This window comes from Schistocerca gregaria, unplaced genomic scaffold, assembly GCF_023897955.1.
Source record: "Schistocerca gregaria isolate iqSchGreg1 unplaced genomic scaffold, iqSchGreg1.2 ptg001328l, whole genome shotgun sequence".
Classification (NCBI taxonomy): domain Eukaryota; kingdom Metazoa; phylum Arthropoda; class Insecta; order Orthoptera; family Acrididae; genus Schistocerca; species Schistocerca gregaria.
In genome coordinates, this window is record NW_026062637.1 from 1 (window position 1) to 12996 (window position 12996).

The window sequence follows — 12996 nt, forward strand, 5'->3', positions numbered from 1 at the left end:
ACACTAGATCGCGTGTTCGGAAGCAACACACCGGGCCGGAAGCAACAACACCGGCCGGAAGCAACAACACCGGCCGGAAGCAACAACACGCGGCCAAGCAACAACACCGGCCGGAAGCAACAACACCGGCCGAAGCAACAACACCGGCCGAAGCAACAACACCGGCCGGAAGCAACAACACGGCGGGCCGGAAGCAACAACACCGGCCGGAAGCAACAACACGGCCGGAAGCAACAACACCGGCCGGAAGCAACAACACCGGCGACACCGGAAGCAACAACACCGGCCGGAAGCAACAACACCGGCCGGAAGCAACAACACCGGCCGGAAGCAACAACACCGGCCGGAAGCAACAACACCGGCCGGAAGCAACAACACCGGCCGGAAGCAACAACACCGGCCGGAAGCAACAACACGGCCGGAAGCAACAACACCGGCCGGAAGCAACAACACCGGCCGGAAGCAACAACACCGGCCGGAAGCAACAACACCGGCCGGAAGCAACAACACCGGCCGGAAGCAACAACACCGGCCGGAAGCAACACACGGCCGGAAGCAACAACACCGGCGGAAGCAACAACACCGGCCGGAAGCAACAACACCGGCCGGAAGCAACAACACCGGCCGGAAGCAACAACACCGGCCGGAAGCAACAACACCGGCCGGAAGCAACAACACCGGCCGGAAGCAACAACACCGGCCGGAAGCAACAACACCGGCCGGAAGCAACAACACCGGCCGGAAGCAACAACACCGGCCGGAAGCAACAACACCGGCCGAAGCAACAACACCGGCCGGAAGCAACAACACCGGCCGGAAGCAACAACACCGGCCGGAAGCAACAACACCGGCCGGAAGCAACAACACCGGCCGGAAGCAACAACACCGGCCGGAAGCAACAACACCGGCCGGAAGCAACAACACCGGCCGGAAGCAACAACACCGGCCGGAAGCAACAACACCGGCCGGAAGCAACAACACCGGCCGGAAGCAACAACACCGGCCGGAAGCAACAACACCGGCCGGAAGCAACAACACCGGCCGGAAGCAACAACACACCGGCCGGAAGCAACAACACCGGCCGGAAGCAACAACACCGGCCGGAAGCAACAACACCGGCCGGAAGCAACAACACCGGCCGGAAGCAACAACACCGGCCGGAAGCAACAACACCGGCCGGAAGCAACAACACCGGCCGGAAGCAACAACACCGGCCGGAAGCAACAACACCGGCCGGAAGCAACAACACCGGCCGGAAGCAACAACACCGGCCGGAAGCAACAACACCGCCGGAAGCAACAACACCGGCCGGAAGCAACAACACCGGCCGGAAGCAACAACACCGGCCGGAAGCAACAACACCGGCCGGAAGCAACAACACCGGCCGGAAGCAACAACACCGGCCGGAAGCAACAACACCGGCCGAAGCAACAACACCGGCCGGAAGCAACAACACCGGCCGGAAGCAACAACACCGGCCGGAAGCAACAACACCGGCCGGAAGCAACAACACCGGCCGGAAGCAACAACACCGGCCGGAAGCAACAACACCGGCCGGAAGCAACAACACCGGCCGGAAGCAACAACACCGGCCGGAAGCAACAACACCGGCCGGAAGCAACAACACCGGCCGGAAGCAACAACACCGGCCGGAAGCAACAACACCGGCCGGAAGCAACAACACCGGCCGGAAGCAACAACACCGGCCGGAAGCAACAACACCGGCCGGAAGCAACAACACCGGCCGGAAGCAACAACACCGGCCGGAAGCAACAACACCGGCCGGAAGCAACAACACCGGCCGGAAGCAACAACACCGGCCGGAAGCAACAACACCGGCCGGAAGCAACAACACCGGCCGGAAGCAACAACACCGGCCGGAAGCAACAACACCGGCCGGAAGCAACAACACCGGCCGGAAGCAACAACACCGGCCGGAAGCAACAACACCGGCCGGAAGCAACAACACCGGCCGGAAGCAACAACACCGGCCGGAAGCAACAACACCGGCCGGAAGCAACAACACCGGCCGGAAGCAACAACACCGGCCGGAAGCAACAACACCGGCCGGAAGCAACAACACCGGCCGGAAGCAACAACACCGGCCGGAAGCAACAACACCGGCCGGAAGCAACAACACCGGCCGGAAGCAACAACACCGGCCGGAAGCAACAACACCGGCCGGAAGCAACAACACCGGCCGGAAGCAACAACACCGGCCGGAAGCAACAACACCGGCCGGAAGCAACAACACCGGCCGGAAGCAACAACACCGGCCGGAAGCAACAACACCGGCCGGAAGCAACAACACCGGCCGGAAGCAACAACACCGGCCGGAAGCAACAACACCGGCCGGAAGCAACAACACCGGCCGGAAGCAACAACACCGGCCGGAAGCAACAACACCGGCCGGAAGCAACAACACCGGCCGGAAGCAACAACACCTTCCGGAAGCAACAACATAGGCTGAAGTAATAACATTCAAACCTACACCTGTCCTTGAGAGTATTCAAGTGGCAATACTGTGCTTAATTTGTGCCATTTCTGGCATGATTTTGCAATTTTAGTGCTACACAGTAACCAGCATTTTCTTGTGTCATTGTGTGGAAATGTCTGCTAAGAGAGCAGTGATTTGTGTTGGTTATTTTGTTTGAGAGGGGGTCATATAGGGATATGAATTTCTTTACAGGCTTAAAGATAATGACAGAAGGGATGAAATAGTATTGGAACAACAGACTGAGTCACCCAAAGCATGTGGTGTTCCACTAAAAATTGTACTGAGAAGCTTTGCTGAAGTACAGGCAATGGAAAGCTGTGGTCAGGAAGTTGGTCTTCAGAAAGATACTAATGAAGAACTATCCTGTGCAAGCCTCTTCATCTCCCAGTACTTACTGCAACCTACATCCTTCTGAATCTGCTTAGTGTAATCATCTCTTGGTCTCCCTCTATGATGTTTACCCTCCACGCTGCCCTAGAGTAATTAATTGGTGATCCTTGATGCCTAAACGTGTCTTACCAACCGACCCCTTCTTTTAGTCAAGTTGTGCCAGGAACTCCTTAATTCTATTTAATACCTCAGTTATGTGATCTACCAATCAAATCTTCAGCATTCTTCTGTATCACCACTTTTCGACAGCTTTTATTCTCTTGCCTCAGAAAACATATATGGAAGTGAAACACGGACGATAAATAGTTTAGACAAGAAAAGGTGGCACAATTTTCAGTACATTAACACTGGTACAGAAATTGCAAGGCTAGAAAGGCTGGTTTTGATGGAGATATTCTGTCTTCTTTGAAAAATTGCCCTAGCTACTATAACATCAATGTGAAGGAAGATCTTAACTTTGCCTTTTGAATCCTGTCAAATTGTTTTCTAGCATCATCTTTCTGATTGAGCCAATGGCAGGATGACAGATTATCCCACTGAAGTTTTCTTTGCCAGAGTATCACTTTAGGCTAATACCCGCATTCTGGAAATCCAGTTATGATGAAGGGAATAGTGATGTATAGGTACATAGGTTTCGAAATTTATGTGGCTCTTAACTGGTATTATCCATAGTAATAATTCTCTTATCCACAAAAATATTAACTTCCTGAAGGACAAGTAAACATTGTATTAACCTATTAGCATTAAATTTATTATTAATTGACATGTATCCTCAATTTCTGGAAAACAGTATCCTGGTGAGTCAATTTATGGAAATGTGAGAAAATTTAATTTACTTAGGGCATAAAAGAAAAAATTTGGGGCCATTCTTATTTGAGAATGCTGAGTGCTTGGCAGTTTTCACTTTTCACCACTTCGTAGGAAAATGGGTAGTATAGAAAAGATTTAAACAATAATAGTGAAATGTTACCAGTTTGTTTCCTTAAACATGAGTTATTGTAAAATAACTACATTTTCGTTTTGGAAAGATGATAGGTTAAGGCCTAATACTATGTCTGGAAAGCATTTGATAGGGAGCTTAACATTCCACTCACCACATTATGTTCTAGGCTTTCCTTTACAATTCTCAGACTGACTTCTCTTTTCTCATTTCTCTGACACACAGCTTCTGGTCGTATCGTGCTGGGACATGACACAGGATTCAATGGTGTTCCATTCGTTGACATTTGTTATGTTCTGGCAATTTCTTTTCTGAACCCTTACACTGGGGAAAGTTCCTTCATTGCACCTCTTAGAAGCCAGTTGTGCATTTCTAACTATCATATCTACAATTATTGTAAAAACAAAAAGGAACCAGTATCGCTATTAACCATATACTGCAATTTTATATTTCTCTTTTAGACATCGATGATATTCTTGTGTGTTCAGTGCATGTTTTGGAATACTGAGCTTTTGTTTCTGGGATGAATTCCTACATTTGAGAGACTGTGGGGGTACAGGGTCAAAATCAGTTGCTAGTACAAGATACTTCTTAACATTCCATTTTGTGACAAAGATTTCCTTCTCTAACAAATCAAAACTCAAAACCTCCCGTCCCCACCTTTCTTTTTCATTGCCTTATCTGGTGATAAGGGTGACATTCTGCTTTCTCTTATGGTTGCACATGCACAGAAGCCTTGTCCTTACTTCATTAGTCATGACTTCATCCAACAGTAATTGTAAAAAAATACTTTTTAACTGTTTGGCTTAGTGACAATGGACAACATATTGGAAAGTACTTTGGATGTGAACTATGGGCTTTACATCATCTTACTGTATAGTGTTAAGGACCAGAATGATAATGAGGATCTACCACTGAGTTCCAAAGTGTGTGAACTTTAGTCTGACATTTTAATATGGGAAACATCTTATAAAGCAGTTTATCAGTCATAATAGGTATCTTGAACTGAAACCTGAATTAAAGAATCTTTCACTGTTTGAACACCAAGGTTATCATCCTAGGACCAATCATTTCTTTCACTGCATAATTTGATAGCGAGTAAAGAGAGAGAATACAACAAATGCGCTAATTTCATTACGTACAACTGAAGAATGTTTAGTATTTTTACATTTCCCAACATATCTTGAGTTTCCTCTCCAGTGATGCTTACTGTTGTTCAAACAGCTGTATGGTACTGCTAATTTACATCCAGATCTGCTATTTCTTCATAAAATCAGATTACACTGCCTCTTCAACCATTCCCAAAATCTGGTGAGCCATATGAAAGAAGTCTGGGAAGAACAAAATACAGAACATTTACCAAGGAAGTGTTGGCAGATGAAGAGAAGGCTTTGATGCACTGGAACACAAAATACAATGAAGTATTTTGTCCTACACACACTACTACAATATCACTTATCAGGCAACCAGAAAGTGACAGTGATCCTACCATAGATGCTGCCACACTAATAAAAATAGAAATAGAAATAAACAGCAGGTTCTAAGAAAGTCCACTCTTTAACAGTCTTCAACTGAATAACTGTAAGAGATATAAGCACTCATTGTCAAAGGAAACCCCACCTTACCACCATGACAGCACACACTTTTGAAATTCAGGGCAATGGCCACAGCAGAGTTAAACATTGTTCATTCCTCTCCTGAAATCTTTTCCTGTTGTCTTTCCATTCCTCTCTTCCCAAAAGATACGTAAATATCTGGCAGACAGACGATTGTACATACACAGCCTGTGTTGCTGTCATGTCTGTTGAAGACCCTGGTTTTGTACCGAGGTCAATACTGATGTGAAAATCTAAAGAATGTTAAACCTTCTCATAATCAAAGCTGATTTACTTTATAATTTAACAGATTTTTCCACACATACTGTATTTCACTGCGTACTTATTCTTGGTGTAGTAAGAAAACAGTAAAGCATGCATACAGTTCCTACTTTCATTCTTACCTTTAATCTGGGATCACTTGAGAAACTTTAAAGCAGCTATGAGTACATACAAACTGCAAAACAAAGGCAGTTAGAATCATGTTTGGATGAAAACCTACGCTTGTGTAAAACTAGGAAAAAGATTTCTGGTATTCCTCCTTTACCATGTACCTACATTACAGAAAATAAGAGTAGAAGGGAAGCACAGTATATTCAAAAATCACCACTTTACCAGGCAAAGAAGAAAATTTTACATCACTCACATCAGATTTGCAGCATCACTGCTTTCACATAATTGAAAAATATCTAATTTTATGAAATGTACAACACGCACACTTCATGAATTGTTATTTGCAGCATTAATGTGTGCTTAAACTGATTTCACTTGTGCAACCTACATACCGGTAGACTTTCGAATGAGGTATGCATAAGCTGCTTTTGGACGAAATTGGGCCAAAATAGTACAATAGTGGTTTTTCTGAGTACAAAACAGCCCTCAACTGGTCTTCATTAGTTTTGAATTGCAGTATTAAGGTAAACTGTTTTCCCTGAACAAATAGCCAGTTTTGTGGCTGTTTGCCAATATAATCATGAGGATTAAGATTGCAAACTTCCTTTTATGGAGTCATTCAGTGTCTTATGTTTATTATGTAAATTGAAGGAGAGGGGAGGGAAGAAAAGGAGGTAAAGGAGGGAAAGGAATAGACATGCTGTATAAGGACTCTGAATAAGAGTGTTCGCCTGGGATTCTCTAATCGCCATTGATGCTGTGCAAAGTTGGTAACCAAATCACCACCCAGACAATGTTTATCTCAGCTATCTTGGTGCGCCTCTTTCTACCTTATGCCACCTGCTTACAGTCCCTGTTCATTCCCTCCATGCTCACTACTTTCCGATTCCGAAAGGAGATCGGACACTGCTTCACCTCAATGGGCAATAGATCCACCACATTTAGTTTTGAGCGTGTGGTGTGTGTTCTCTTGAACATGTCTGTAAGAATGGACACTGGATTTGTGTAATTTCATATTATTCAGTGTGCCATGTACTGAGCCTACAGAGATGCTGTCTGCCCACTCTTCATTTAGTTTCATTTCTATTATGACATTTGCTAATATGATGATCATTTCTGTTGGTATAGGACTTTATCCACACAAAGGCACACATTAATGGCATATGCTTCAGCATAATCTAACTTTGTGGTCTGACCAATTGAGCGTGTTAACAAGGAATGATCCCATGTATGTAATGGTTGGTTTGTGTCCAGTTTTGTGTGACCCTCAGCATAGATATTTTTCCAAATCATGGAATTGCTTGTGTAGACTAAGTATCAGCTGATTATGGATAAAAGGAATTGTTAGACGCTGGTTAGCTTGAGTGAATGATTTTACACGTGATTGATACCACAAAATATGGGCATGGCAAAAAAGAATTTCATTGCAGCTGCTCCTCAAGGTCCCATATCAAAGGTAATAATTGAATTCATGCTTCTCTGTTCAAGTGTTGCTTATTGAATTTCAAGAACTTATGACAGCTGCATGCTCACAAATGATTACAGCTATCTTATCAGTGTAATGAATGGTGCACGAAATGTCTGCATACAATCACTTGTATTTGTCTATATCCATTAATCGACCATGTACCTATAACTACCTGTATCTGTCCAACTATTGAAATCCTATGGAATGTGGGACAATGGTGTGAATTCCTATTATATTTATGTTGACTTATCTTTGTTTCCCTATTACAGATGTAAGCAGTTGCTTGATTGTAGGTTCATATACGTTAATTTCACTTCCTTATGTAGCACAAATGTTTCCATTACAGTGCAAGAGAGACAAAAAAACATTTCCTGAATCCAGAGGCGCCAATTTTCGTGAGGTATGGCACGGCATGCTAATGTTTGATATAATTAAATTTCTTCTTGTCCACCTAGTACTAATACTTGATGCTGTGGTAGTCTCCAAACGTAATTTTAGTGTGTCAACTGCCAAATAGAATTTTCTGTTCATAAAAGTTATTGATATTAATTTGAGACAGTTTATGTCTTTACAGTGCACTCAGCGAGACAGATACACATCCTGTGGACCTATATACCACGTCCAGCTTGAATCCATGGGCACCGGTGTTCCACAGGTAGAGTATAATTGTGTTCAATGCATCATTGCCAATGTGGGAGGGGGAGGGGGAGGGATGAGCAAACTATCATTCTCCCTCTCCCCTACCCCCTCTTTCCCCCCTAACCACTTTTTGGGCACTTCCCTGTTCTCTCCACCATCCCTTTATCCCTCTACATCTTCAAGTTTCCCTCCTTTTCCCTTTCCCCCATCCCTCTGCCCACCCCTCTCTCTCTCTCTCTCTTGCATGTTAAACTGTCAAGAAATCTGTCAAAACAAAAATGACCTATGACAGTGTTACATTTTATTAATAATGTCTGCAGAAGCCAGTCAAAGCTGTGGCACTCAATCTGTTTGTGGTTTACATTACATCACTGTTACATATGGGTAGCAGTATTAAATGGAACAGAGTTCCACCACGTATTGTAATATGTTCCACGTTAATGCTTGAACAGTTGCGCGACACTGCCTATAATGTATATAAAGGTCAAAATATGGTTTTACAAGACACTCAGAATACGCCAACAGGTGTATACGATAATTATACTCTTGTTACCACTGATCCAAGGATTGTCAGATTTGTCACCAAACCGATTGTCTGTAATAGAAATGAAGAAGTGCACTTACAATTTTCAACCTTTGAAATATTTTGTGCAGACCGTACCGGACTAAATTTACAAATAAGAAATATTTAAGTGCAGTGAAGAATCGAATTACAGAAATTTGTTGATGCAAGGTATGTTTCATTTATTGTTCAAACCATGACAAAACTAACTCTGCTACTGAAATTGTCTCTTATAATCATCTCACTTTCAATAGCTGGGATCAAATAAATCCTGGTGGAGAGACCATGTTCAACAATGGAAACTCCTCAATGATTTACAATCATCAGTGACTCTTCCCCAAACTTGCAATGTATATAGTAACAGTTACCGGATTTGCAGATCCTGTTTCTATGTTTGTGATAAAAGAAAATTCAGGATGTGACACTTTACGAAAGCATTCTCTGAAACTTCTCTCTTCTCATGTGACCAATGTTCTCTTTCTTGGGACTTCCAAGACTTGCTTTTTGAAGTTCAGTTTCCAAAACATGATTGTAAGATTGGAGAACAATCACATTTGATAGGAAGTTGCTTCATCTTTGGAGATGCTGCTATGGGAGACAGTTTCATAACATGGTGGCACAGTATCCTAACAGATTTTGGACTCAATTGTTTAACCACAGAGGTGGTCCAAGTAGCACAATGCCTTCACAGACCCAGTTGACTAGCCATCACTTCACCAGCTGAAAGTACTCTCGAAATACTACTGCACTGATTCCAGTGTGCAGGTGTGTATCGGGATTTTGTGCTGCAGTTGATAATTCTTATCAAAGATACAATCTGGTACAAAAGTTAACTCCCATGGCAGCCGGCAAGGAAGCTCAGCAGAGCACACCTGTATTCCTGGGCGTGTGCGACCTGACTATAGCAGCTTGTGAAGGTTTGATCCTGAAAGGTCGCCCTGGAAGAAGAGCCCCAGTCTGCTTTGGAGATGTTCCACAGAGAGGGGGTATGATGCAGGAGATGGATAACACACGGGAAGTGGTCGCTCGAATGTGTATCAGAAAGCGCATACCACTCAAACCGGCGTGCAAGTTGCGTAGAACATATAGAAAGGTCTAAATGGGAGCAGGTGTGAATTGTGTCCGAAAGAAAAGTGGGGGCACCAGTATTGATGAAGGCAATATTGAGCTGGTTGAAAACATCTGCTAACAGGGAGCCCCTCAGACAGGATGCTGTAGAGCCCCAAAGAGGATGGTGAGTATTGAAGTCTCCAGTTAACAAAAATGGTGCACGGAGCTGAGCAATAATTTGCAGCATGTCTGCCCTGGTAACGGCAGACGACGATGGAGTGTAAACGGTGCAAATGGAAAATGGAAAATCGGGGAGAGTAATGCGGACGGCAACTGCCTGCAGGCCGGTGTGCAATGTGATGGGATCATAGTAGATATCATCCCCAACCAGCAACATAACCCCTCCACCAGCCAGAATACCTGCCAAAGGGGGTAGGTCAAAACGCACAGAGGTGTAGTGTGCCAAGGCAATTTGATCACATGGGCGTAGCTTCGTTTCCTGGGGGGGCTACGACGAGTGGACGGTGCAAGCTGAGCAGCAATTTCAAGTCCTCTCGGTTGGAACGAATGCTGCGAATATTCCAGTGAATGAGTGCCATCGTGAGAAGAAGATGCAAGGAGGGGTCATCTCTTAGACCACCGCTAGCAGGAGCTGGACAGTCATCGTCCATTTGTTCTGGAGGTCCATCAGCCATCTTGTGAAGATGGCCGGGAGGGGGAGCTTCCTCTGCTGGTGAACGGCCAGATGTTCGGCTACCAGCGGTGCAGCCAGGTGAAACAGATGACGGCAACCGCTGGGTGGCGCAGGAGGAGAAATGCGCTGTGGCGGTGAAGGAGAACTGTACTTCCTATGAGCCTTCTTGGAAGGTCGTTTTGTGGAAGGATTGGTCGATGGCTGAGAGTTCGAGGTACGTAGGTTGTCTGCATGAGATGGTTCCTTATTGAAGGCCTGTGCATCTGACTTCTGGGTCTTCGTCCTGGCAGAAGGGCAACAGGAGGAAGGAGACGCCGACCGGGCGATCTTAGCACTGGCCGAACGGATGACCGCAGTGCTGAAGGTCAGATCGCATGTCTGCGTCGCCACCTCACTGGTAGTCCGAGGAGAGGCAAGGCGAGGACAGTACTGTACTGTACTGTACTGCCCCGCTGGGAGCAATGTGGGCTTCCTACTAGCAAATAGCTTGCGAGCAGCCGAGGTGGAGACTGACCCGAATTTCTTGGATACAGCCTTCTTCCTTGTAGATGGGACAGTCGCGGGAGGACGCTGCATGGTTACCGTGACTGACAGTTCACACAACGAGGAGACGGAGGTGGACACCCTCATGGGCATCCCTGCCACAAGTCACATGTAGCCACATTGGAACAAGACTGGCGAGTGTGATTAAAACACTGACACTGGTAGCAGCACGTAGGTGTCGAGACATAGGGGGCGAAGAGAAATAACCTCGTAGCCTGCTTTGATGCATTATGGCAGCTGAACACTATCAAAAGTCAAGGAAAGTGTTCGGGTCAGTACAAGGTCATTGTTGACCTTTTTCATGACCCTATCAACAGCCGTCATGCCCTGCTCAGCGAGGAAAGACTGAATCTCCTCGTCAGTCAATCCGTCGAGTGATCTAGTATATACCACACCACGAGACAAATTCAAAGTGCGGTGAGCCTCCACCCGGACAGGGAACGTGTACAGGAGTGTGGCCCGAAGCAGTTTTTGTCCCTGAAAGGCGCTCTCAGTTTCTAGTAACAAAGTTCCAACCTGGTACAAGACGGTGGCCACAGCTGTTCTTGCAGTTCGACAGCAGTGCCCCGGTTTCCTTCGTAAAGGGCCACGCGTACCAAGTGATGTCTGGCTGCGTGTGCACTGCGTCAGCCCAGCCCTGCGTGGCCATCATAGAGGTCAGCAGGCTGCTGGCGGAGACACCACCTGAATCCAGCACACCGGCTGCCGCAAGCTGTGCCGGGCAGCTGAGTGCCGGGGCTGGCGGGCTCTCACTACTCACACACCTGACGACAACCGTCTCGCCTGTGGAGCCTCTCCGAAAATGGAAAGAGGGGGGAGGCTGATTGAGGTGGCCGAGCAGGGGGCAGCGGAAGAGTTGCGCTAGTTGCAGGAGCTGGTGGATATGTTGAGACTACACTGACATATGGCATTAAGGAAACACCATTAGTTACATCAGATGAGATGCAAAATTGGGTTATGGGCCCAGCATGCTTTCAGATGTCTGGATCGTAGCCATGCAAAGCTGAGATGGGTGTTACAATTAATCTAGGAAAATCCCTAATTAGGAAACGGGGCCAAAATTGGTTGATTACTGTTGAGTTACAATTGACAATTCATTTATTACTTCAACCATTGAAAGTCATTTCTTTACCACTTGACTAGGAACAGATCCGAAAAGCTAGCCGGCATGCATGCCTTTTCAAAAAGATTTACTATACAAGCCAGTTTACTTAAAACTGCCTTTGATAGAACATTTAATAAATTAAATTTTTTTAAGTAATGAAATTAAAAACTATTAGTAGCCAAGCATTTGATAACAAAATTAAAACTTTGTAAGTAATGAAACAAAAACCTCAATTTGCATACAATTTCGCTACCGAACATGTAGGGAGCCACTTCTTTTAAATATTAGCACAATATTTTAAATTTCAAGGGCTCGCTAACAGGGAGGCAGAACTAGCATTTTCGAAGGACAACAAGTAGATTAAAACAGTGAAAGTAAAGATACAGTCCTTCACCTTTTACAATAAGTAACAATTTTCAAGCCACGTAATTTGAAAACCCACCAATGGAAGGCAAACGTAACCTTTTTAAACAGTGGCCACAAACAATCAGTTATGGTAAAATGTTAAATGGTTGTAGTTTACTCTAATGACTTTACTACCATGCCCTGCCAACAAAATGTCCTGGGATAGAAATCATTAACCGACTGGGTGCAAGGGCGGCCACAATTGTCTCCTGAAGGATGCTCAGGCTAGAAGTGGACCAACAGACCACAACACCTCACATTCAGCAGTCACATTGACCTCACGTGAGGCCAGGGGAGGAGTAATCAAATCAGGAACCGTAATCCCTGCCCAAAAATACACTTCCTACCGGGCAGTACCAATAAGAAGCAGAAAAGATCAGTCTATAAATACACCAGGGACAGAAAACTCTAACGCTAGAGGCCACAAGGCAGGAAAGATGCTAGTTGTGCAAACCAAAATTCTTCAATTAACATCTAAACCTTTAACCAACTTCACCTGCTGTTTCTCTGAGAATCTGCAAGTTAAGTCCAATGTAAGGGTTTCTCACACCCGACTGTGCCCAGCTGGATACGCTGACGATGTGGACACGGTCACGCAGCCACACACTGTCACCAGAGCCCTCGTCTTCCCTGCACCTACAGTGGCAAAACACCACTCTTCAAGTTAGGTGAGTTACTAGTCCATGATTATCACCTCCAAACAGACAATTTAAAG

The 12996-nt window shown here is 45.7% G+C and overlaps 1 protein-coding gene across 1 annotated transcript; it reads left to right on the forward strand.

Annotated features, from left to right (window-relative positions):
- Positions 1–42: 42 nt before the first annotated feature.
- On the forward strand, positions 43–9470 carry LOC126330679 (proteoglycan 4-like; the record flags this gene model as incomplete). Its single annotated transcript, XM_049996385.1, has 3 exons — positions 43–2471; positions 2690–2817; positions 9276–9470. Coding segments are annotated over 3 exons (2752 nt in total), but the record flags the coding sequence as incomplete, so codon positions are not given.
- Positions 9471–12996: the final 3526 nt, after the last annotated feature.